Source organism: Scomber japonicus, chromosome 7, assembly GCF_027409825.1.
Source record: "Scomber japonicus isolate fScoJap1 chromosome 7, fScoJap1.pri, whole genome shotgun sequence".
NCBI lineage: Eukaryota > Metazoa > Chordata > Actinopteri > Scombriformes > Scombridae > Scomber > Scomber japonicus.
The window spans coordinates 9,559,274-9,586,165 of record NC_070584.1 but is presented as its reverse complement, the minus strand read 5'-3'; the positions used below and the strand labels follow the sequence as shown (position 1 = coordinate 9,586,165).

The window sequence follows — 26,892 nt, the reverse complement described above, 5'->3', positions numbered from 1 at the left end:
TGCACAGCAACCTTAAGTGCTGAGGCAGATCCCAAATGTGTTTGTTCATGGCAAAATCAAATAAATTTCCATGTAATTACCACCTAAATTTTTAATAAAAAAGTTAAACTTATTTTACATTGATTTACAATGTAATCTAATACATAAACCTGAAACATGCAAGTGCTTGCCCATGGGTCCCTTTAAATTAAATTAATGAGTACACTCTAGACCTGCTCTGTGTGAAAAGTGCCTTTAGATAACTTTTGTAGTGCTTTGGCGCTATATAAATAAAATGAATAAATAAGTCAATAAAAAAAAAGTGAAGTGTGAAATTAACTTTGCATTTGCATATTCTATTTGGCTCACAATGTGCAACCTCAGCTTGAAAAGGCACACCAGACCTTTACGGTTGAATTAAATAATGGCATAATTTTAGCCAAGATGACAAAAATGCATTTGCATTCATTTCAATTTGGCATATTTATGCCATGGTTGGTGTCTGAAATCAGTCAGCGTCATCCATCAAAGCTAGTTGACAAGACTGAAATTGGTTGTTCTGAGCACAGAACCCCATAGAGACCTACAGATTACTGCACCCATTTCTGTTCTAACCTCCACACTAATGTCTGCTCCTCATTACGTCCACTGCCAGTTTTAATATCTAAAAAATTTAATTATGAAGATCTACAGTTTCATATCATTACTTTACAATGAAAACTACAGACTACAGTGCTCAACTGTGACTACAACTCACAAAAATGAGCTGAATACATTTGGCTAGTGCGGCAGGAGAAGTGAATATGTAGGAGCGTGATGGTTATTTGGTCATACATTCCCACACATGTATGGAAAATCAATTTCAAATTGACTTAATGATTTCAGTGGAGCGATGACAGCTCTGGACTAATGCAGAATAGAGGTAAATGATTACTGCAGCACTAAAGTCATGGTTGCAATATTACATGATCAGATTTGTTTGTGCATGGTTATTGGAGGGATACTACAGTCAATTACTTGATCATGCTCAACACATCCACTTCTCCTGCTGCACTAAATCAGACATGGTGTTAGAACACTGGAGGATCTTGTTATATTATTCCTCCGGGATTGTGGCTACTAATAAATCTTGCTAGCTGACAGAAGTGCGAGTGGTCTATTGAAGGGCTGTGGATGAAAATAGTCTGTGGCAGCGCACTGTAGTGACCTGTGAAAAACAAGACTGAGTTTCTTTTAAACCTTTCGAATCACTTTTCATTATAAGCTTTAAACTATAAATCAATAATAGTCAAGGTTGAAAGAAATGGAAAAAAATACATGCTCAGGTTGTTTAAAAAAAAAAAGGTGTTTATTCATATAAAGATTTACAATTTTCATTTTATTATCAAACATGACTTATTGTTAACTTATCTGTACCATTGCTTACATCATAATTGCAACTCTCTGCATTGAACACAAGCCTGACCTGGCCCACTGCATCCCACCCACCACTCTAATGCCACAGTCTTGCTACAGTATCTTGGCAACGTAAAGCAGCCTCACAAAAATCTTCCCTTTGGATTAACTGTAACAGTAAGAAATGTGGAAAATGTTTTAGATAATATTTCACTTCCTGTTTGGTGTAAAGAGTTGTAAGAAAAAAGGAGGTTCGACCGGTTAGGAGTACTCGTGGTACATTTGTTTTTGGGGTGACCTGGTTTATCTACTGAAGCTGTGTTTGAGGGTGTGACAGTTAGAAAGAGAGCACCTGAGAGGACCAGATCTTTTCCCACTGAAAATCAAATGCCACTGTGGAGTTTTAAGTGAACCACAACAGGGTTTATATGCTATTAATTAGCGAGACAACACGTGTTTTCAATCATTTACAGACACTGACATGAACGTTGAACAGAACTTTGAAGTTAAACTTTTTTCTTTTTTTTTTTTTTCAATAAGAACACATACTTGGTAATGCACTTTTGAATGAACACCGGCATGGAAACAGTGTCAGGTGCTGATAGTCAAAGTATGGAAAGCAGCCTCAAGTGTACTAGCTATTCATCATGCAAGTGTGCCTGAAACACTGTTAGATGCATGGCTGCGACACTTCATGCATAGATCCTTCTGCCGATGATGTGCGTCATGGGAAGACATCAGATAGCTAGCAGATTGTCATAGCTGCCAGCAGCTCCACTGCACGAAACATTATTCATCATTATCTACGAGAAAAAGAGAGAGAATCATGTTGAGACTAAGCAATTACAGAGGCAGAGCTCATTGTTTGGACCATGTATCCTTATAAACAGAGACAGATGACCTCAAAACATCAGGAATACGCAAAATGCACATTGTTTAATCTCATTGTAGTTGAAGTGGACTGTCATTCCAAATCTCTACCTAAATTTGACCATTTCATCCTTAAAACTATACTTTAGGTTTGATAAAACAGTCACAGCACTTATGCCTAAACATAGATGGGATTAGTACTTGTAACCCAGCTTTTAATGGGAAACAAGAGCATCAGAACTGACCTAAAAGTCAAAATCAAGCCCTCTTACAATGTGGTCTGTTTACACTGAAATTACACCAGATTTTGTTTACGTGATGGATAATTTGTTTATGCCTCAAAAATATTTCAATATGTACCCCAGTGCTCTTGCTGTATGATGGAACGTGAGATACATCTTTTACACATTTTGAGATAGGTCCTCGAGGGAGATATTTGACATTTAAGTTCTGCAATCCTTCAACTGGGGACAACCCAATACTTTTTGTATCTGCTGTGGCACTGGTCTGACAGAGCAAGACGAAACAGTCAGACAGTGTTAAGAGTTTATTTCACATCTACTTCGTTCCTTTCACTACTTGGTAAAGCCACAGTGACATGAGGAAAGAGGATAAGATATCAGAGATCAGATTAAACACTCTTGCTCTTGCCCAGTTCTGTGCTGTGGGAAAATTGCTCAGGACAATTCGACACTGTTGCTAACGGGGACAACTCAGCACAGTTTCTGACCACGACAATTAAAAAAAGAGATGCATATGTACTGTATGTTGGCGGTTTTCACAAGTGACCTCAAAACTCAGGAGGATGGAGTGCTGGGGGGAAAAGTGAGTTAAATAAAATAAAAAAGGAGGCGGAGGAGGTGGCTGTGATGGTGTGATTTGAGACAAAATAGACAGGAGATAAAAAAAAAAGATAAAATCAACATCAGAGTACTGTCACTAACCTTCTTGGTATGCGCCATCTGCCATCACTAGATGAAGGATGTTTGGATAGAGATGCTGGTGCTCAGTTCCCAAAATGCTCAAGACCAAGCTGGAGCCCAGGTCAATATTCTCATCCTCATCTTCATGTATAGCCTGAAACACCCACAAAAACAAACACTTAACTGTGAGGTTGCACGCACCACCTCAACACTCAGACAGATTCAAAAAACAATATTTCACACCTTAATTTTATTGTAGGCCTCAATAAACTTCTCAAAGCCCATCTGCTGCTCCAGGTTGAAGCGAAGCTCTTCCAGGCGACTGAAGATGCTGTCATGATGCTCGGCCTCTCCCACCTGTTCTTCTCCACTGCCATCTAGATTGAGGCAGGATTACAGCTCTCATAATATATATATACTACTGTTGCATTTGAGTGTGAGTTTGCAAAAGTAATGAAATCACCTGTCATGAAATATTAATCAAACATGTTTTTTTTACAAGCTCAAGGTGTTTGCAAGCTTTCTTCTCCATGCATTAAAATAAATCATATTAACTGCATCATAATCATTTAAACCGCCTCTTACCTGAATGCCACTCTTCATTGAGCTGGCTGTTATTACTGTGGTTCTCTTCTCCCACACCATTGCTAAGCAACTCCCCCGCTTCCTCATCACCAGGACTCCCATTAGAGCATTCCTCATCCTCATCATCCTCCTCCTCCTCCTCCTCGCCCTCTTCCTCCTCCTCGTCTTCGTCCTCGTCGTCATCGTCCACAGCCATCTGATTGTTTTCCTGCTCGATCTCAGCTGCGATCCTGTTGAAAAGCTCTTGATCTTCGCCCTCTGGAGGGTTCCCATTAAAGTCTCCAGCTCCGACCTCTGGAGGGCTCCTCATTAAGTCGCCCTCTTCTTGCAGCAATCTCTCCATGGAGGCTCTGATGTCCCGGAGGTCTTCATCCTCATATGCACTAGGAAACAGGGCATATTCTTAGCACACACAGTATGACAGCAACTCTTTTGCAAAATCAAAGCCTGTGTTGTGTCACTGACAGGTTGACAGAATGAGGGTAAGGCAAAATATCAGTCTCTATTAAAGGTCTCTCTTAGGGCTGTGCAAATGAGCTCATGTTATTTATATTTTACCATGAAACCCTGCAATTACAAACACAGTAAACACACGACAGCCTTTGAGATTTCATCTGTGAGTGTGTCGGTCTTACTCCTCGGCCTCTGACTGGTCGTCATCTTTAGCTGCCTCATCCAGGTCCTCTATTTCCAGGTTGTTGTCCGGGGCGACGTTAGCCTCCGCAGTCACAGCAGAGTCCTGCTGAGAGCTGAAGATACGACTGAGGTCTGGAAGAGAGCATGTCCGCAGCATCTGACAGTACAACATAAACACAGTTATGTGAATGTTAAGATGGGCATAGGATGGTAAGTCTTGATTAGAATCACTGTTGAAACTAAACAGAAAATGATGTGACTTAGAATAATTGAGGATAAACTCATATGGGTGAAGGAGAGGCTAATTAAACTGCCTCTGGTATTATGGCACATAAGAAATGTGGGGAATCAGCGAGGAACAACCAAAAGCACCCACAACATTCACGGTCTACTTAGCTCTTTGTGAGTATATGAAAAATGTTGAGCTCAGTTCTGAATTCTCAATGTCCTTGATGAAGGTTATGAAAGATATAGGTTGATGGATGCTCTTTCTGTCCTATCAGACCCACTGCAGGTTGAGACTATGTGATTAATGGCTCTGGCTCCTTTCCAGACTCCCTCATTAATAAAGGAGACTGAAATCCTACCTAAAAATACCACATGAGCCTCTACATTACACCGGGTGCAAGAACAAGTGAGTTTCCTCAACTCCTGCACCAGCCGTTCCCCTGATAGCTGTATCATTTAATAATGTCATGAATCCCACATGTTCATGTGATCCTTTAAGTAATTATAGTTTAAAATAAGACCTTTCCTTATTATTCTATGTCACTTCCAGTCATAAATTCTAAGTTGTCTTTTATTCCTCTTCAGCCAGTAATCACCTTAGGATTGTTGGCGTCAAACATGCCCGTGGAGAGACCAATGAGGAGGGCGTTGTGGTGTTTGGAGCGCAGAGGTGAGACGGAGCGGGAACGAGAGGCCAGAGAGGAGGATGATTCATCCATGGAGGACTGGGCTGATAGAATGGCAAGGGCAGCAGCGCGTCGGTGGGCCGGGGAACACAATTTCATAAACAGGGGCTCCTCGCACTGTGCTACTCCTGGGAGAGTGAGGGAAGAACGTATTTCACTAATAGAATAATCGCACTGAAAAATAAAGTGGCTTTGAGTGACTAAACATTATTCTCACCAGATGATTCTGTTGGTTTCTCTGCACTCTTCTCAACCTCCTTGGTGCCTGCTGGTCTTGTGATGCCCCCTGGTGGCCTGTAAGTGACATAAACTTCAGCATTAAAGAAACTGTTGAAAAAAACATTTTATGCTTTAGTTGGAGCCGTGAAAAAAAAGTTCTACCTCATCAAGTCAAGTAGTAAGATCATTTTTTGAAAGAAACAGAATTAGTAACACCTTTTTATGTGAAAGGAAATTGTCTTTCCTAATATAAATGGCTTATAAATATGAATATGAATAGTCACATTGGCGGTTGGGCTTCCTTCTCCCATGCCTGCTGCACACCAGTTGGTGGACGGGAAGCCTGTTTAAGGTTGTCTTCCAAAACCACTGACTCCATGTCTGCTGGATCTGAAAGAATTGATACCATAGGTTGCACTGTGTTGTAGATACTCTTGAAATGAGGAGTTAAAATATCAATATGAGGTTGAGGGACATACTAACCCTGAGTCTCAGTAAGGTTGGTTGGCAGTGTCACTCTTTCATCTGCACTGACCACTGACATTTGCTGAACTGAGGCGTCCGTCGTAACTGCACTCTCCTTCTGAACCTCTGGACTCTGAAACACAGTCGACGGCCTGGGCTGAGAGGGCAGTTCTTCAGGCATCCTCACCACCTCAGCTGTCAGCGTCTGGTCAGGCTTATCTGGGGAAAACATAGGGTCCTCGGTAAGTGAATATACTGCTAGTACAATCATTCATGCATTCTCTAAAAACAGCACACAAGTAGTACACATTTAACCAATTAACAAAAGGTAGCAATTAACTCTATACATACAGTACCAATTTCATTTTAAAACCACCAGCTCTGTTCTACTTCATACAACACTTGGCCATCTAAGCTTAGGAGACAAACAGTGTTTTCAAGAGTTACCACTTAGTCATACCTAGTAAGATTAGATGCTGGAAAGCAGCATATTTCACCGAAGAAACAGTGACAAACAATTTGACAGACACATCAAAACTTTATCAACAAAAATTCAGTGATTCATTATGTATATTTCTTTATTTGTACATGACCTTTTTGATTCTGTGAACTTTTGAGCATAATTGACTGTGTACTCTTTAATCCCAAACATTTCCCCTTCCTTTATGTGGTCGCCTAGAGTTTGCCTCGGACAAAAACACTGTCTTCCGCCAAAAGCAGAGAGGAGTGACACACACAGTGCAACAAACTCAAAATCCAGGTTAAAAATAGCTGAATAATGCTTTGAGGTTTGAATTGTTTGTACTGTTGAGTACTGCTTGTACTTAGCTTCGGTTGGATAGTAAAAACATGACTAACCAGGGCTGGAAAACTCCTCCTCACAGATGCTGACATTCTCCAGCTGCTGGGTGAGAGGCTGAACTTCTGCCTCCTGAAGTACTCTCAGTACCTGAGAGTCTGGATTGATTCCCCACGCCTTCCTCGGAGCTTCGACCTGTAGCACGCCCATCTGTATAACTTCACCCACTGTTTGCTCTGAGTCAGAGAGAGAATGAGAGAAAATGGGGCTTAAATGAATCCACAACGGGCACATAAAACTATCACGTGTTCTCTCTCAAGGGGAAGGTAACTTACCAATGGTCCTAATGCATGTGTCCTCTAGAGTTTGTTGGGCCTCAGAGAGGACAAGAGGAACTCCTGCCTCCCACTTCTTCCTGTCTCCACCAGATGACGGCCTTTCTTCTGGAGACACTGAGATGGCTGGAGACAAAACATCATGCGAAACCTTTCATATAAGACTATTTAAACAGAAGCACTAATGTCTGACTGACATTATATAAAAAGGTAAGCTATAGTTCTCATAATTTTAACCAAAAAACACAAATAAAAAACGCACTTTGGAGACCACTGTAGCAGCTAATACACTTTGTCAGTGTACAGCAAAAAATATTGATATACTCATATACTCTATTAAATCAACCCTCACATAAGACATCAACTCACTAGTTATGGTCGCACAAGTTTCCTCTAGTGTTTGCTGTGCCACAGGAAGTACAGGCAGTTCTGCTGCATCCCACTTCTTCCGGTCTCCGTTGGAAGAAGGTCGTTTCTCTGTGTCAGACTGGGTCTGCTGGGGAGCAGGACTTGGTTCTGCAGTGGGTGGATATATCTCCTCCGCCTCCTCCACTGGACTCTGGGCTTTTAGGTTCTGGTTAAGTCTGCGCAGAATCTGCTTTTTCTCACACTGACACACAAAGAGCATTAAGTAGTGTTATCTTCTTAATATTGAATCGGGGAAGATTGAGAATCCTTGCTTTGATTTGATGATAAACTCATAAACTGACCTGGATGCCGACAGCAGTCTCTGGCTCTGGCAAGTTCTCTTTTAGTGAAGAAATCTGTCAAATGCAAATTGAAAATATAGGTAAGGGATGCATTCTAAAACGACACTGTGATATAGGATGTGGCATGTATACTGACTGCTCCAACATTCTTCAGGGCAGCAGTCATGGATATAGCAGGGGTGGAGGGTTCAGGTACAGGCAGGGCCGGAGCTTTGGCAGCTGGGTCTGGCTGAGAGGGACTGGGCTGTGGAAGAGGACTGTCAGAGGTAGTTGATACTGCTACTGCTGCTGCTGCCGCCACTGCTATGTTTCCTGCTGCTATGCCAACCTTCACCCCCCGAGCTGCAAGCTTTGACAATACACAATACGCAAGATTAGACTATACTTCAACTAATGCACCAGTAAGGACAAGTGATTGTATTGACTAAGGAATTTTAGGGAGAAACACAGGATGAAAATACTTACATGATCCTCCCAAGCTCTCTTTTCTCTGTCCTGTGCTTCTCTCCTCTTCTTCTCCAGCTGCTCTTTCAGTACAGCAGCACGCGCATTTGCTTGGGCCTGACAGGTGCATTAATACACACAAAACAAAGAAGAATGAGTATTTTGCTTACAAAAAGGTGACCCTCTCTGTAATGTAATCTAATTTCTGGCCATTTTTATTCCTGTCTCACACTTTGTCTGCAGCCGTTTTATTTTCTCTACAGTGGTTGCCAGATAATTGTAGGATTGATTGCAGCATTGCAGAGCTCACTTCGAAGACTTCAATCCCAACAAACCAACCAAGAATACATGTCGCCTCTTTTCATTTTCATCCTTGTACCAATGTTTGGAGTAATGTTAGTATTCCAAACGTGTACCTTAAAAGAGGTAGACTCACTTTTAATGCCTCTATCTTCTTCCTCCTGAGTTCCGCCTCCTCGCTGGACTCCTGGCTGTCAGAGCCATCACTGTCATACTGAAACAGACATCGACAATAGCCAGGAGATGAAAACACTTTCATGCAGGCTGCGCTCAGATTCTACGAGTTTGAAGACACTACCTTCTCTCCTCTGAGTCGGGCTTTGATCTGCTGACGCTCATTGAAGTTCTGCAAGCGGATCTGCCTCAGTCTTGCCAAGTACTCCTGAGAACAAATACAGAAATGTTAAAAAGACGGTATGATGAACACGCCTCCACACAGAGCAGGGTACAGCTTTGATATTTGCGACCTAAATTATAGAAAAATATTAGCATACCAAAAAAAAACATTTTACTTAGGACATATAATGATGTTAGCACCTGTACATGATAAAATCAGCCATTCAGCCAGAATAAAAATAACACATTAGGACATAAAGTATACATTTATGTATTTCATTCAAAGCAAAAAAAAGCTTTATTACACAACTCAAAAACAGGATGGCATGGTTATTCAAAATGGGACAAAATACACTGTAAACAATAAAAAAATACTATGGGATTTATTGTTGTGAATATTAACAGCCGTTACTGGGAGGGCAAATAAATGGTGGAACAGCTCACATTGGACAGTGGGACACCAAACATTGTGCAAGGAGTGGGGTTTCGAGCTGCTGGGTTGAATTATGGGGTGTGCGTCACGGGGAGCTCTGTGCAGACAAATGAAGTAAGACGATGCCAAGCCGAGACGTGCTATGAGTGGGGTGGAGTGTGAGGCTGGGCGTTCAGGGCCTGGGCTCCTACCTCCTCCTCTTTGTTGGCTTTGTTGGGTCTCCTGCACCGAATCGTACCAGTCCGGCTTCCATAGACTGCTGTCAAGTTTTGCCGAGTACCCTGTTTACCGTTCAATTTAAGGACACTTTAGAAGGACGCCACCCCCGTACATCTAACTGCCACAACAGTCACGAGGTGGGGCCAGGAGATATTTAGAGCTTCACTGATCAGCATGTTTTATTACTTGACATTAAATAAACTATTTTTTAATATTAACACTGAATCAAATAACCACATGTAAAGAAAAATAGGCCACTCATAGTGACAAACCTACAGAGCGTTATGACCCAAGTCTGCAGTACTGTGGAGCTTTTTAGCCTAGTTTAGGATAGTTTTAGACACTGCTGTATGGTCCTTTTTTCCCCATCTTACCAATGCTGTTTCCAGAAGGCAGTTTTTTTAAACAAACCACACAATAAACCTGCTGAGGACTAGCAACTTGCTAGTGAACAAATTGAACTATCTACTGTAGCAAGATGAAAACAGCCATTAGTTTCCAGAGGATTTGCTTCTGGTTCCTCAGGCTGTGTCTGTTAGCTTTTTTCCACACTTTCCCTTGTGTGTGTGTGTGTGTGGCTTCTTGTCTCTCCTTCATCTGTGTGTATGTGAAAGATGAGATGCGAGTTTCCCTGCGTGTATGTGTGGTCTGTCCTCTTGCCAGGTCTCCATGGTGATGGAGGTCACGTGGCTCACTTCTTAAATGCCCAACGTCCTCCAAATTAGATTCTTCATATACCGTATGTTATCAGTCCATCTATAATTGAATCTATGTCTTCCTGTTTGTCAATGCTGTATTTGTGTGACTTTGCTTTCTTGGTCTGTTCTGTACACACAACAGGGATACATCTTCGGTTGCTGTTCCTGATTTTTTCTATTATTTCCCTCGTTAAAGTTTTTTTTAGGGAATTTATCATTAAAATCAGGCTTTAACAATAGAGGATTAATTAAGTATGACAACATTTTAAGATGATAGTATGTTAAGGCTTTGTCTGATAGCTTCTTCTGGAGTGCTGTAGCACCCTAGAGTCCAGATTTTAGACTATTTTTACCAAAATGAGGACAAAAAACTCTAAAACTAAAATAACAGTGCCTTGATGCTATGAACTGGTTCCTGGTGGATTTGACAGTAAGAGTAGCCCTTTCATAACACACAGGGCCATTAGATTCAGTCTTAATGTTAGAAATGTTGCTTAATGGAGCTTTAAGAATTATAATATTTGAAAGAGATACATCAGTGTCACTTTTCATCTCTGTTCATACTAAACCATACCCAGTCTGCAAGGTGTCAAGATTGCTACAATGGAAAAAAGGTTCACTATTTCTCAACAGGGTCAACTCAACAATCTAACCTTAGAAACCCAGTGTAAGTCTCACTACGTACCAGCTGTCCCTCAGCACGCACTTTGTTGAGCATGGCTTCTCTCTTACGCTGTAAAAACTCCTCGACTTGATAGGCCCGTTCACCACCCATGTGACTACGCTGCCTAAAAAATAAAAACACAGAATATGCTAATGAATACTCAGATCAAGGATGTGGAGTTGTTTTACTGATTAAAGCGAGGCTGGCTGACTGACCTACTGATGTGGGCTTGTTTGGAAACGTGCTGCAGCCTCTGTAGCTCTCTCTTGATTGCATCAGAGTTAAGGAGCCGAGAAGGGCCATTGGGCAGCACTGGGCCAGCAGCAGCCGGTACACTTAGCGCAGAGGAAACAGCATTAAAACAATTATTTCAATACACAGAAAATAGCCAAACAAAGAAGAAATCCAGGCTTACCGCATGTAACTGTCTCCTCCTGCTGAGGGTCCCTCCCTGCTGACATCTTTAGAGTGTGGTTTAGACATTTGGTCAAGAGCAGCATGGTAGTGTTCATATGGGCTTTTGCTTGGGACCAGGGCTGAAGAGGGACCATGAATGGAGCTTGAGACAGGACAAGGGCCAGCACCTGCACCCCTCTTTCCACCTACAAAACACTGAATTTGGAGGACAAATATTTGTTGTGAGCCAGAAGGAGGAGCTGAAGGAGGTACTGTTTTGTTCTAACAATGCCAATCATAAAATGTGGAAATACTTAAAATGTAAAATTGCATGACAAATACATTCAGTACCTTTCTCTCTGGGCTACTACCTCCACTAGAGCTCAAGACATGCTTCCAGCCTTGCTCTCTGGCTTGGTTTATTCGATTAATCTGGAAGAAGAGGCTCATAATTTAATTGAGTCTTAGATGATGTATAGTGAGAATAATAGCTATGTGCAGATTCACCACCCACCTTTTCTTTTTCATATCTCTTCATTTGCTCTGCTTTCAACAGGAACATCTATAAAAGGAGATACAGAAAACCAAAGAAAGTATATAAAAAAATCATCCCAAACCATACAGAGGTATTTAAACAATGTGCTCACCTGCTCTCTCTGTTTCCTTTCTTTCTCAATCAGCTCCATCCTTTTCTTCCTGATGCCATCCTGCAGCATAAGGGAAAAAAACATCTCAATAAAAATAAGACATCTTAATAAAAACCCGCTTTGAGGCAAGAGGCAGGAGGACTGCTCTGTCACGTTGCAGGTAGGCCACGAAGGAAAAGGCTGGTCAAAAAGAGAAAGATAAAAAAAAAAAAAAAAATCAGGCAGAACAATCCAAATGGCCCGGGATTGGAAGGCGGGTGACGATAGAATCAAAAATGAGCGGGAGGAAAAGTAAAAATGCTGGTAGAAAAGGGACCTTCATGTGTGAGTAAAATGGGAAGAGAAAAAAGGTAGGGAGATCTAATTGTAAATAGAAGTCATGTGGGGGCTCTCAGCTGTACCTCTTTTTTTTTCCTCTCTTCCTCCACTTGACTCACTCTTCTCTGGGGGGCTGCTGGGAGAGGGGCCTGAGCAACATATGACACTGGGGTTCAGAGGTTGCCAACAAATTATGATGTAAAAGCACACACACGCAAACACACAGACACACGCACACACACACACACACACACACACACACACACACACACACACACACACACACAGATGGGAGAGGCCTATGACATACCAGACAAGGAGCTCATCATCAAATAGAGCTCTGTGGCACCCAGACTGAAAAACAGGTGACTCAGCAACAGCCTACTACTAACCGGTTTATGTTTGATGGCTGGTTTCCTCTCTGCGGGCTTTTTGGCTGCATCTGACACCTTCCTCACAGTTAAAGGCACTCCATATTTGGTGGCTGGTTTTGTTATCTTCTGGGCAGGAGCGAGTGGTATGGAGCCAGGGGCAGGACGCTTGGCTGGTCACACAAGGGGGAAAAGGAAAAAGAAAGAATGTGTTGTAATTTATTCATTTCTCCCTCATTGTCCACCTCCTGATCTAACCACGCAGGTTAGGGATGTGTGGGTGGAGGCCAGCAGCAGTCATCTACAGCTTCAAATCTCTCTACAGCTTAATAAAGATGTCATGTTTGTTATGCCACAGCCACTTTAACAAAATCCAATCAAATATTGATGATTTTGACCTGATTTTGTAACTGTACTCAGGCCATATAGTCTGATTCATTCGGAAAGACATTATGTTATATAAGATAACTGTCATCCATGTCTATGATTTTAAAAATTCTGATTTGGTGACTCCTCGTGGTAGTATATAAAAAGACAACTCACTTTAAAAAAAACAAAAACAAATTAAATCTACGTAATAGATATATAAAAAAAATACATCAATTAAGGAGTGATCATAATCAGACCAAAGCATTGTTCACTAAATCACTCATTTCACCATTTAGAATATTATATGATATTTTAGTTTACAACAAAGTACTTTTAATAAATTACTAGTAAGTAACATTTTTAGAGTTTTACATCATATATATTTTTTAGAAAAACCGAATATGCTGTTTGCAAGTGTTCCACTCATTGTTACTTTTAGAAGCAACCCAATTAGTTGGGTGGTGACCAGAATTTTCCAAAGTAAGTAAAAGATCAAATTATAGCAAAGCAGATTGGAGGAGGAGGAATGCACAAAATGGTGTTTCAACCTCTGAACCACATGGGTGCAGTCCAACATATCATCAAGCAATAAAAGAAGCGTTATACAAGATATTGTCAAATCAGACCTCTGATCTGTGCACACTAGGCAACAAAAACAACATGAATAATATTTTACTGGCTGCGACAAGAGAAAGAGTGTACGAGTCATATTTTCTGTTCCAGTGTTTCAATTCAATTTCCATGTATGTAATGCAAATATAAATATCTGTCTATCAATGCTAGATTTGCTAAATCACGCAGGAATCCTCATAGGACACTGATTGTGAGCTCAGTAATAAAGTTAACATGTAAAACTACCAACAGTGGTTCATTTTGAAACAACTTCAGTGTCTGATCATTTCTTTGCCTCTAAGCCTTATGATAAAATTATAATGATACATCATCAAATAAACTGAATCAACAGCAGAGTAAAAACAAGCAATTTGATGCAAAGCTCTCTGTCAAAACATTCAGAAATTGTATTTGTTAATGTTTCAACATGCTTGCATTTTTCCGTGTCATTTTTTAGGTGTGATAATATGAATTTTAATTGCCAATGTATAAAATGTATGAAAAAACTCAAAAGCACATATGTCATAATTACACATAAGTGTTAAGTCACCTACACATATTTCAAACTCAGACTTTGCTTACCTGGTGAACCCTGCACCACACCCACTTTAGGCTGCTTGTGAATAAAAGCATGGCGAAATTCCTGAGCAATGATCTGCAATGAGTAGAGAATAAATGTTTTGTAAATGAACAAAGTCTGCTTGATGTAAATTCAGACTGTGACTAAGACAACTAACTGTGCTCTCCACCTGTGGCGAGAGGAACCTCTGTATCCTACAGGAGAGGAAGGGTTTGTCCAGTACGCTGCTGACTGACGGTCTCTCTCTGGGATTGCGCTTAAACAGCTGTGCCAAGAGAAAACGCAGGTCTTGGGAGTAGTGAACAGACACTGGAGGGTATGAGCCACGGATGATCTTCAGAACTAGGTTCTTCATATTGCCAGCCTCAAACTGAGAGGAAACACATTTAGGACACGGTTACAACCACTGCAGAAAAAGAGAGGGAAGGTGACCCATAATTGTTTGTCAGCCACTAGCTATACAAGGAAAACATCTAAAATCAATATGCGAGAAAGCATTGCAATGCTGTGTAAGATACATTAAATTTTCATGAATTAGTAAACACTTCAAACACACAGAATACTTACTGCATGCTTAAGAGTGCACATTTCATAAAGGACACAGCCTAAGGCCCAAATATCACTGCAGAGGGAGGGAAAGTAGGGAAAGTCAGAGGAGAGAGCATACAAATACATAGGCTGGGATCAGTTCAGAGGGTAGGTTTACATTTATTCAATACAAGTATCAACAGTCACTTGCAAGCTGGAGAAAAAAAACAGATTTTATTGCTATAAATTGAACATTGCAATTGAGAGGTTTTAGTTTATTGACGCTCCAATGCATTTTATAACACAATATATCAGACTATATATCAGTAATTGAGCAATAAAATCCTACATTTATTTACCATGGTATCTCTGAGATTCTGCTTAATTTAGTTCATTAAATCAACTAAAGTGGATTAGGTTACATGCATACTTAAAATAGTTAAAGAGGAAATCAATACTACAGCAGCTTCCTGTTGTAGATAAACACATGCAGGTTCACTCAATAAAGAGGAGACATGATACCTTGGCATCTCCTAGAAGCCACCACCTAATCCTGCATGGCTCACAGTCAGCTCAGTGGGGAGAGAACTTTTCCACCGGATAACTATTAAATGCTCACTTAGACCACAAATAAGACAAACACAACGTGTTGTTCAAGAGCATCAAGTCAGTACCTTTTGTTGTTGTATGGTTTATTTTCACAGATCTCTGGTGAAAGGTAATATGGCGTTCCTATGCATGTTCTTGCCAGTTCTACAGTGCTGGAAATGAGAAGAGCAGAATGTATTATGCTTTACCATTTCCATTTAAATCTTGGCTTTGTAGAGATCTAAAGATTTTTACACACCTGTTCAGCACCCTTGCGATTCCAAAGTCCCCAAGCTGTACAGTCCCATCTTTGGTCAAAAATATGTTCTATGCAGACATCAAAAGGACATGTAATGTCATTATCATGAGGCAATAAAATACAAATAAAAATTACCACTGAGGCAAGATCATGTGGTGCATGAAGCAATACCTGTGATTTGATGTCTCTGTGGAGGATTTTTCTGTCATGGACGTGCTTTAGTGCAAGGCAAATCTGCACAAACCAATCCAGGATCTAAGAAAAGCAAGTGAATGTCAAGCCACACTTAATAGTATCAACTTGCACTATACATATCATTTGTATGTACAATTCATAGGACTAAGGAAATGACATATAAAATAAAAATAATTTGAATAAATACTCTAAATACATTCAAAATAAGGGTACAGCAAAGTAGAATAGCAAGTGTTGTATGATCAATGCTATCAACATGTAAAGATTAACAGGCATCAGACTTATACTAAATATTGATTGTCATTATGAGTTAGTAGCTTACTTGCTCTTCTGAGAACAGTACTCCTTTCTGAGAGTTGATCGTCTTGAAGAGGTCTCCACCCTCACAGTAATCCATCACAATATACAGGCATCCCCCCTCTGAAAAGATTTTTTTAAACAGCATAATGAACATGCATGTCAACGCGTGTCTCCATCAGGATATCATTTTAGCAGATGACCTGTGTGATTCTTTGAGGTTACGGGTGAGATCTTGCATCATATATACCTTCAAAAGATTCTTTATACTGCACAATGTTGGGATGACTCATGTTGGCAAGAACAGCAACTTCTTTCCGAGATTCCTGCCTCTCTTTACTTGACATCTGTCAAAGTGAGAGGGACAGATCATGTGGAAGAACGAGGTAGTAAAGAGGAGTTTATATCAACACTGAAATTGTGGAATATTATCATCAGGGTGCTTACTCCAGATATGCCAATCTCCTTGATGACGTATTGGTGCCCATCCTGTTTGGATTTCACAAGGATGGCTTTTCCAAATGAACCTTCCCCTATTTTCTTCACCTTTTCGTACTTTTCCATGTTAGCGGATTGACTGCCACCTCATGCTGGTTCTGCAGACAGACGAAAGAAACACGCTGTAAAGCTATGGTCGAGATCATCAGGCGTTGATAACAACTATTTAAGAGATTGCAAAAAACGTAATTTAACACACTGTTCATTTCAATTATTTGGACTGTGTGTGATCCCGTGAACATACAGTAACGTCAGCTCCATCAAGGGGTTGCTGCCAGACAGAAAAAGGAGCTGCTCCTAGACGGGCTGAGATGCTGAGACACAACACAGACGATAGCAAGACAGCTAATGTTACCGTTACATTGTAGCTAGACTACAGTAGGACAACATAGATACATTATTTACCCATTAATCATGTAATTAATCTTACTCTTTATATAACAGCATGTAAACACGGTCATTTAGCCGATACTTGGCTTACCATTAGCTAGTCTTTTGCGGTGCTGTCTCACAGAGGGTCTAGTGTCTGCTGCTACCCTTGCGCCCTCTATCTAACGCCAGCCACAATTCCCTGCATTCTTATTGGTCGCTGTCATATTTGGCGACAGTGCATTGGTTCATACAGCCGTCCGTCATCTTTCGCAGTGTTTGGCGGCGCTAGTCTCCACCCCCAAAAAGGCTGTTGCTGTGGACGTTTTCCATAGCAACCAGAAGCCGTATGGTACTATTTCGCCTATAAACTTTGAAATGTCCTGATTTTACTTAACTTGTACGATGGAGTATTAGGGCCACGCTGAGGGGAAAACAAGTCAGTTTCAAGAATACGATAATAATACATTAAAGGGGGAAAAAAATCGTTTTAAGAGAATAAAGTGTATGATAAAAAATGAAATGGCCTATTTAAGTGGTAAATAACAGGAGGGCTCTGCTGTCTGCATACGATAAAATGAGGAGCATTTTGCTAAATTATAACATAACTTTAGCATAGGTTTCACAAATATAGCACTTTTTGTATCCAATCAAAGATAAATAATGTATTTGTATAGCCCATTTCATATAGAGTAATCTCAATGCACAACATATATGAATAAGAAAAAAGCTAAATTAAATGATTTATACATCTTTAAATGCATACAGTATATGCATAAAAAAAATAATTCATCCCCTGCCTGCCCACACAAACATACCCAGTCATAGTCTATGCCTGTGCAACACACCCATTCACACACACCCAAAGACAGGAAGAGAGAGAGAGAGAGAGAGAGAGAGAGAGAGTCAGACAGAAAGAGACAGCTAGCCATAGGCCTGAGAGAACAGGTGGGTCTTAAGCTTGCTTTTATGAGATAACACAATTGTTGTAAATCTCATATCATCAGAGTGGGCCCATAATGACTGAATGCACCTTGATCAGATTACTACTGATCAATGTGCATTTAGGAGAACAGTGTCTGGTGGTCTGGAGGTTCTGGAGGGATAGTGAGTAAGTCAGAGATGGATTTGAGCTGGACCATTAAGTGATCTGTAAACAGAAAGCCGCATTTTAAAGTCAAGTCTGTTTAGGAGTAATATTTTCAGTTTTTCATGCCACAGTGACAACTCTGGCTGCAACGTTTTAGATGAGCGGGAGCTGAATGCATGATCCAGTTTTTCAGCATCTGACTGAGACAAGATGGATTTGACTTTGGAAATGTGTGGTAACATTTCTGAATCCAAGACAACACCTAGATTTCACAATCACAATAATAATAGATACTGTAAATACAGTATATATAATACAGCAAAAAAGTATCAGAATGAGAATCATCTTTATAGGCTCTCAATGTAGCCTACTACTTGTCACAGACACAGAATAACAATACAACAACCTAGGAGACAAGGTATGACTATTCTATGGACTGTAAATAGGATACAAATATTGCAAAGATGTGAGGAGTGTTTAGAATATTTATATTTATTTTATATTTATATATATATATTGGAATATTTTAGATCTAGATTAATATGTCTAGATTTTGCACTTAACCTATTAAACATGTAATGTCCCCCTCCACTCAAACATGTTTTTTTGTTTTTTTTATATTTGAGCTTTACTGTACAGCATGATGCATGTGCAGAGTTTTGTGTTCATTGAAAGTCAGATTTTAAGGAGGGGGACCTAAGAGCAGGAGTTTTGACATGACAAATAGTTTGGAGACAACCCTGGTCCAGTAGTCAACTTATACAAGCGTGATGTAGAAACTTGAACCCTTCAGTGCACAAACACTGAGAATGGACTTTACAGTGAAGTTGGATACATTTATTGTCCAGCAGGATTTTAACTAGATAATTTAACTTTTTGTTGTGGGAAAAACATTTCAGTAGGCTATTTTTATATTCATCCTCACAAAAACTATTACGTAACTTTTATTCCCAGTTTTCAAAACGTATTCAATAGCCTCTAAAATCACACCTGCTGATCTGAGAAAGGATATTCACTGGAGTTACAGTAAAACATATGAAAACGTTTATTTAAACACTGATCACTGAGCGTTGTTGGCCCGTGTGATGCTACGTCATTTGTAGTCACTGGGCGCACGCCTTCCTGTGTGATTGTATCGCTGCGCAGATGACGCACCGAGGTTCAGTGTGTGAAGATGGCTCCCTTTCCTGACGAGGTGGATGTTTTTACTGGCCCACACTGGCGAATGAAACAGTTAGTGGGCCTATATTGCGAGAAGGTGTGTATGATTTAATGTCGGTCATCATTTTAGAGTTTTATAAAGAAATACCTGACGGCTTTTGCCCAAATGACGAGAGAACGCCAGCTAGCACGCTAGCTAACTTGCTCCACATACAGCACCCAGTGTTGACTATCGGATGTTTGTCTCGAGGCTACATTGGGGTCGTGTGTTAGCTCCGTGGTTTTGAATGTTAGCTTTACATTGAACCATGTACTTTGTCAGCACTTTGAAGCACGTATTTGGTTGGTCAGTCCTCCGCCCAGCCAAGGCTTGCTAACTGGTTTAGCTAGCTTAACTTACTTGCAAGATAGCTTGTTATGCAACAAGATTTAAGTATCACCACTCCGTTTCTAATGCCTCCCCACACGACAAACTGGGAATAACATTAGAGCAGTTTCAGACTGTCTGTGGAAATAATGCTAATTAGGGCTAACGGTACGTGTCAGATAAGTCCATTTTGTGTCACAAGCTAACGGTTATACACTCACGTAAGCTGAGTTACACTGTTTCAACCCTGTGTCAACCCTGTGTCATGATGAGGCAGCTGTTGTGTTGGGTCACGTACAACTATTTTGACCCTAATGTTACTTTTCACATGGATTTCAGTATGATAACATTGCTATATTTGGTAGCACATGATTCAAAGTTTCTCTTTGTTTTTCACAGCTGTCTAAAACCAACTTCTCCAACAACAATGATTTCCGCTCATTTCTTCAGTCACTGTGCGCCACCTTCAAGGAGTTTAAGATGCATGAACAAATTGAGAATGAGTACATTATTGGTCTGTTGCAACAGCGCTGCTGCACTGTGTACAATGTGCACTCTGACAACAAGCTCTCGGAGATGCTGTCCCTCTTTGAAAAGGGGCTGCACAACGTTAAGGTAAATATTCATAGGTGTTTAAAATAATAATTTACTGTCATGCTGTGGCTCTTACTCTATTTTTTTAACAACAGTTAAGATGGCACAGGCAAAGAAATGCTAGGCTGTACTTATAGGGAAGTCATACATTAGTTATGCAGAGCTCAGCTGGTCCTCGATGACCAGTGGTGTGGTAACACCATGTCATTAGGATAACTGTTATTATTATAACTGTTGTTGTGTTAGCCACACAAAAATCAGTACAGAAACCATAAACATCAGACATGTTATTTTCCATGAATAGATGCTGATTCTAAACATGATACAATTATAACTTATCTCTTTTAAATGTCATATATAAGCCATTTGACATTTTGCAACATCAGTTTTCATCATGAGTCACAACTGTACAACCTGAGATTTTGTTTCCTGGGAAAATGACCAGACACAGAAAGGAATGGAATGATTTATATAATCAAGGCAGGATTGTTTTTGTGATCTGCTTAACAAGAGACAAGAGTCATTGTTCTCTCTGAAGCCATGGGCACACCAAAACTGGGCTTTCCAGAATGATGCAATTGTGTAAATCTTAACTTCCGCTCCTTGCCCCAGTCAGTTTGTAAAACAGTGAAGAACATTCTGTTGCTTTGGATTAAGATCCTGGACACTGTCCTTAGGGAAAGATGTTTCTACTGAGATAAATAATACTTTTATGAGATAAAAAAAAAGTCTAGTTTATTTTGAATTTTCCTTAGTTTATAAAGAGGTTGTTCAAAATAGGTTGTCAGAAATGGTTGTGAGTTATTATTGCCTGTCTACTAATCTAGCTACTGTATAAAAAACACATTTTATCATTAAGTTATGATAAAAAAAAACTGAGCTGGTAGATGTTGCAGATGGCATCATAAATGTTTCCATAAATTAATAATTGTTGTGTGTGTTTTTTTTTTCTTTTCTCAGAGTGAATATGAGCAGCTTAACTATGCCCAGCAGCTGAAGGAGAGACTGGAAGCTTTCACACAGGACTTTTTGCCCCACATGAAAGAAGAGGAAGAGGTATAAGATGTTCATGTCTTTTTGTTTTTAATATAGATGTCTTTTAACTGAAGGATTTCCCAAAGAATTTTGAAGACAAAGTTGTGTTCATGAAGACTCATTTGTTCATACCCCAGTGAATTGCACTGTTGCAGATTGTTTTATAAACTAAAGAGATGCGTTGCAGGTGTTTCAGCCTATGCTTATGCAGTACTTCACCTACGAGGAGCTCAAGGACATCAAGAAACAGGTGATAGCACAACACTGCAGCCAACAGCAATGGGACTGTGCCGCAGAGGTGCTGAAAGGATTCCGGTTGTGGAGCCAGGCAGAGGAGCTGCAAAAAGCCTTTAAATATGCTGATCATGAGAAGACAGATTATGGTTAGTGAATGTATTCACAAATGTCAACACTGTTTATGTCTACATGCTATCCTTTAGTCGAGCAGCATCTCCAGTGCTCATTACCACTACTGTGTGAAGTTGAGTTAAATATAGATTAAGATCAAGTTATTTAGTTATTTTCATTTTCAGACACTTAACAATCTGAGCCTGTCAGTGTCAAAAGACAATTTTAGTGTACATGCTTTGATCGGCACAATTGCCCGAGTATTACATTGCAATTCATTTCACCACTGCCGGCTGAAGCGATCTCCCTCAGTACTGAACCAGTTCCAAAAATTGTTGTCCTCATTAATCACTTAAACCCCAAATCATGGGAAAATAGAGTATAGGTTGAAAAATCCCAGAATTCCTCTTTAACTGGGATCGGTCTAAATAAACACTTGGCTTCAAATAAACATAATCTTGTTTTTATTATGATGGGCATTTCTAATGTTTTTCTTATTTCATAAACAAAACAAACAACTGCAAAAAGTTGATTAAAAATGAAAACATTGGCAGCTCAGTATTTCCTAAGACTTGCTGGACTTGTACCATTTGATTTATTTAAAAAGCCACTGAGGGGATCCTACTGTGAGATTTAGTAGTGAAGTTCGTGTCCAAGAAAATGCCCAGTTTGTCTCTTATCAAGAGTTTAGTTTTATCATAAAGCTGAGTATTGTCCATTGTTGCCTTTTACATGAAGCAGAACAAACTGTTCAATGAATTGTCAACACAATAATTGGTCATAAACAAACGGGGCATAGTGCAATACCTCAAGCCGATTAACCTTGACCTCCTTAAGTACAACTCTCAATCATACCCAAACACGGAAGCTGTAAACATAAACAACACAAACGTATAACTGAAAATGCAATGTTTAATTAAGCACTTATGTCATTAGTTTAATGAAAGGGTAGATTGTTTTGGACAGCGGACAGCTTTTTAAGAGGTGCTTTTCAAATTATGAGCACTTGAGTCAGTAACCACCAAAGCTGTTTTTGTCTTTTTCCTCAGAACTGGAACAGAATGGAAACTGTTCAACTCACATCTCCCAGCTTCCTACAGAAATCATGCTGAGGCTCTTCCATTATTTGAGCCCTGAAGATCTGTGTCGCTGTAGTCAAGTGTGCACCTCTTGGTCAGAGCTGGCTAAGACCGGCTCTCTTTGGAGGCACCTATACCCTGTGCACTGGGCCAGAGGTAGGCTAGTGATAGCTGATCATTTCCCTGAAGAGTAAAATGAAACTTTGCTCACAACTGAGAATCTCTTTTATAGAACAACTGCTTTGTATTGTGCTAATTAAATGTTTATGTCTCTAATGTAGGTGATTATTATAATGGCCCACCTGGGGATCTGAACCAAGAGCCGGATGACGATTGGGTGAAGAGTCGGCAGAATGAGGGCCGGGCCTACCAGGAATGGGATGAGGATGCTGATGTTGATGAGTCTGGTAAGGTTTTGTCTTCAGTGATGTGCGCACACAATTTAGTGACAAAAACTGTATTTCTGTGTACAACTAATGTTTATGTAGTACTTGTAGTATGTCATGGTCAATCATAAACATGCTACAGTGTTTCCCCTAAGTGGACTGCTTTGGGATGGAGGTGGCAGCAGCTGTTGAGTTTCTCAAAAACTCGGGGGAGACTCAGCAGCCACACTTTTTTTTTTCCAGTAGTGGCTGAGGCTAACACTAAAATGTGAATAGCTGGCCAACCTTGTTATTTTTGGCATTTAAAAATATATCTTTGGCCTGTAGGGAGTTCTTGTTGGCCTGATGGCCCACCAGGCCTGTTCAATTTTGAGGAAACAGAACTGAATAAAAGGTATATTTGGGAATGTGCTATTGCTAGTTTTAAACCCATTCATCCTGCATTTGGAAAGTGATTGATTCACCAGCTTGTGCTCTTACATTCACAATGACCACTGCTTAAGCAGCTAAAATGAAATGAAAATCATGTCTGGATAAGGCACCTAAAAAGTCTACAAACATGAATCTTTATTAACACAGAGTTAAAAAAAACATGGTGGCTGATTTTAACATTTCTAATATGAGTGTTTTTGACCATGGAGTTAATAATATCTTGTTGATATAAAATAACAAAGGCATAGTGTGATTTGAAAACTAAATGTGTTTGTTTTTAGTTTAATATACTTTAAAAGTGACGGACAGAGTAAATTATGTCATCTTTGCTCTTGTTCATATTAGATGTGTCGGGCCACACAGAGGGCTCTCTGGCAATTAACACTGCTCAACGGGAGAAGAGGCTGCTGAATGGGATCATCCAGAACCTTCTGCCAGCTGTGGGTCCATCTGTCAAGTCCGTTGTTCTGGCGTACAGTTCTACAGTCTCTAGTAAAATGGTAAGCAGTGCAAAATTTCTGTTTTAACACTGTAATCAGAAAAGAAAGAAGAAGAATGTTGACTATACTTTTGTCCACTTCTCAGGTGCGCCAAATCCTCAGTCTCTGCCCCAATATTACTCATATGGACCTGACTCAGACTGATGTTACAGATTCTGCATTTGACAGGTAACTAGTAAAAGTGACTAGTGGAAAGTTATTTCTGATTATGCACATCCAAAATGTATGTAGTGGGTCCACAAAGTGGATTACGATTAGGTTGCTGAGTTCTGTGCCAATCCTGGTTCACTCAGTACTCATCACTATGCTCTTGCTGTCCTTTGTCTTCCAGCTGGTCATCTCTTGGAGCATGTCTCTCTCTGGAGCACCTGGATCTGTCTGGGTGTGAGAAGATTACGGATCACACCCTGAAGAAACTGTCTGTTGGGCTGGGTGACCTTTCCTCTTCCACTTGCTTTGAAAAACGCTCAGACCGACGAGCCAAGCTTCTTAAAAGTTCCCCAATACCCATCACACTCATGGATGAGAGAAACTTACACCCAAGAGGGCGGAAGCGCCAGGCCATCATTTTCAAGCAAGGGACAGGCCGTTGGGGTGCTGCCGGCACCCCCACTCGAGTGTGGGTTCTGGACCCCTCAGACCTTGTTGATATTGAAGATGCTGCAGAATGGACCCGCCGCAGCGGGTTGTCTCTTCCTGAAGCAGAAAGCTTTGTAGGGACACAGCTTGTGGGAAGCTCATGCTGTTGCAGGAGGAGTAGGAGGCGCGGGCACAGGACTGGCTCAAACGTCTCCTTTTTGCATCAGCAGTATGCCATGTCTGGGGAAATGTTTTGTGGTCACTCCACCTGCTGCACTAATGACATGGCCCTCAGGACTATTAATGGGCCTCAGTGTGAGTCAGGCACTACCAGAAGCAACACTGCAGAATTTCGGACTAAATGCTCCTCATTTGGGGGGCTGCAGTGTCGGGAGCGCCAAAACAGGACTGACCAGACAGAGGCAAAACGCTCCTTGAGACTTCTCAGTCTCTCTGGATGTTATCAAGTCACAGATTTGGGCTTAAGGTAAAGATAACTTATTGGTTTGATTCTAACTAACTAAACTAACATTACTTTTATAGTTATAACAGCATGATTTCCCTGATTAACCTAGATTTATTTGAGAGGTTAGTATCTTAATCGTTATCTGGTGAAAGATAACATTTTGTCAGGTTGCATTGATAAAATGTCTAAACATTAAGTGGTGAGTAGTGTCATTTACAGTGCTAGCTGAATACACAGGATGATGTAACTTGTTTATACCAGCACTCTAACACCTACTTTGGTAAACTCCTCCCTGCAACCTTTCTCATGTAGACAGTTATTACCTTTTCAATGTTGTTTGTTATACATCATAGTCAGTAGTTTTACCTTTCATCATATTAAGAGGTGTCATCAGCATTGGTGTCTGTGTTTCAGGGCTCTTTCTCAGCGTGGAGGACTTCCTGCCCTGGAGCATCTCAACTTGTCTGGCTGCCTGTTCATCACTGAGGTGGGGCTGCAGGAGCTGGTGTCAGCCTGTCCTTCCCTCAATGATGAGCACTTCTATTACTGCGACAACATCAACGGTAACATTCACATGTGGAAACACAAGGGGCTCCTATTTTCTCTGAAACACAGAATTATACATACTCACACTCTTGTCTAGCTGAGCATTTGGCAAACAGTATTATGTATAACTTGTCACGGTGAATGTAAATGATTTGTGAGCAAACATGTTGCAATAAGTGGCAACTGTAACAAACATTACTAACCACCCACATAGCATGTGTCCTAGTGTAAGTAACCGATGCTGCTGAGGTGGAAGGTAAGTAGGCATTATAGTAGCCAGTGTGATACCTTTACTGTCTACTGATTTATTTAAAGGTAGTTTCTAATAATGACATTATCTAATGTATCATAATTCTTTTTTTAAATTGTTTAGTTTGTGGATTTGCACTTTCCTGTTGCATGCAGTTCAACAGATGACCACTGTGTGGTGGTGTTTCTTTCCAGGTCCTCATGCGGACACAGCCAGTGGATGTCAGAACCTGCAGTGTGGCTTCAGGGCCTGCTGTCGCTCTGGAGAGTGATCCCACCATGCACCACTCTCTATTGTCACGTCTCCTTTTATTGCACTTTATCCTGGAAATACCATTTGCTGTATTTTGTGTCACTTAAATGTTTCTGGATGAAACTGTAATTTTGCTCCTGTTATTTCCATTTCCATCTGTATTTAATGGAAGTAATCCTTTTAGAAAAGGAAAAGATTAAGGGGTAATGATGGATTTGAAGTGTCTGCAAATGTACATTTGGGTTCCTTTTCTGATTTTGAAGAAGTAAAAATCTAAAGAAACATGAACACCAAGTATTTAGTGTTTTCTGTAGTTAAACCATGTTACTTTTTCACTATAACTATACTGATTTACATAAGTCTGCTTCCCCCACTGATGTGTTTAGCTGACTCATTTATAATCAGCGTAGTGTAGACCTGACGGTAGCATCAAATTGATAAAATTTTACTTTATCATCTTTTACAAGCTTTTTGTTTATTGGATAGTGAGGTGGAAAATGAAATAGAATTGTACGGACGCCTCCCTTTAGATTGACGCTGACAGTTTTGGACAGCTGTCATGTTATTGACGGTTAAGGTTCAGAATGATCTACATGCAGTATTGTAGTCTTTCTATACACAGGATGTACTGGCCCCCACAGGCATGATTGTTACCATTCAGTCATTACTGGCAGAGCAACCATTAAACTGAATGGGATGTACAGACATAGGAATTGGTACATGATGTGGCAGTCTGAAATAATTTGTCCAATTTTGTGGTATCTAATATTCAGTCACCTAAAAAATGTTGCTTTCATTTTTGTTATGCACTCCAATGTCGTGGTCAATGGACCAATGGTCATATGAGAGGGATTGC

The 26,892-nt window shown here is 40.3% G+C and overlaps 2 protein-coding genes across 4 annotated transcripts; one reads left to right on the top strand and one right to left on the bottom strand.

Moving 5' to 3' along the window:
* Window positions 1–1,319: 1,319 nt before the first annotated feature.
* On the bottom strand, window positions 1,320–17,096 carry nek1 (NIMA-related kinase 1). Its single transcript, XM_053322346.1, is given in 35 exon segments — window positions 1,320–2,177; window positions 3,189–3,321; window positions 3,411–3,544; window positions 3,753–4,135; window positions 4,388–4,545; window positions 5,213–5,430; window positions 5,520–5,596; window positions 5,806–5,911; window positions 6,005–6,205; window positions 6,845–7,021; window positions 7,121–7,246; window positions 7,490–7,730; window positions 7,831–7,884; window positions 7,967–8,179; window positions 8,296–8,391; window positions 8,711–8,788; window positions 8,873–8,956; window positions 9,535–9,624; window positions 10,946–11,048; window positions 11,140–11,259; window positions 11,340–11,536; window positions 11,672–11,752; window positions 11,835–11,882; window positions 11,968–12,027; window positions 12,369–12,434; window positions 12,678–12,889; window positions 14,362–14,587; window positions 14,785–14,839; window positions 15,420–15,506; window positions 15,593–15,660; window positions 15,764–15,847; window positions 16,110–16,207; window positions 16,335–16,431; window positions 16,532–16,680; window positions 16,827–17,096. Coding segments are annotated over 34 exon segments (4,302 nt in total). The 5' UTR covers window positions 16,649–16,680; window positions 16,827–17,096; the 3' UTR covers window positions 1,320–2,163.
* On the top strand, window positions 6,844–26,101 carry fbxl5 (F-box and leucine-rich repeat protein 5). 3 transcript variants are annotated; one of them, XM_053321848.1, is made up of 11 exons: window positions 19,196–19,299; window positions 19,969–20,184; window positions 21,124–21,219; window positions 21,386–21,581; window positions 22,596–22,781; window positions 22,907–23,032; window positions 23,789–23,943; window positions 24,029–24,111; window positions 24,275–25,009; window positions 25,403–25,551; window positions 25,979–26,101. In XM_053321848.1, the coding sequence occupies exons 1-11, from the start codon at window positions 19,216–19,218 to the stop codon at window positions 26,053–26,055; spliced, it is 2,103 nt and encodes a 700-aa protein (XP_053177823.1). In that variant the 5' UTR covers window positions 19,196–19,215; the 3' UTR covers window positions 26,056–26,101. The 3 variants fall into 3 exon arrangements, with proteins under 3 accessions (XP_053177824.1, XP_053177823.1, XP_053177822.1); XM_053321849.1 differs by lacking the exons at window positions 19,196–19,299; window positions 25,979–26,101 and adding an exon at window positions 6,844–6,982 and having other exon boundaries at window positions 25,403–25,972; XM_053321847.1 differs by lacking the exon at window positions 25,979–26,101 and having other exon boundaries at window positions 25,403–25,972.
* Window positions 26,102–26,892: the final 791 nt, after the last annotated feature.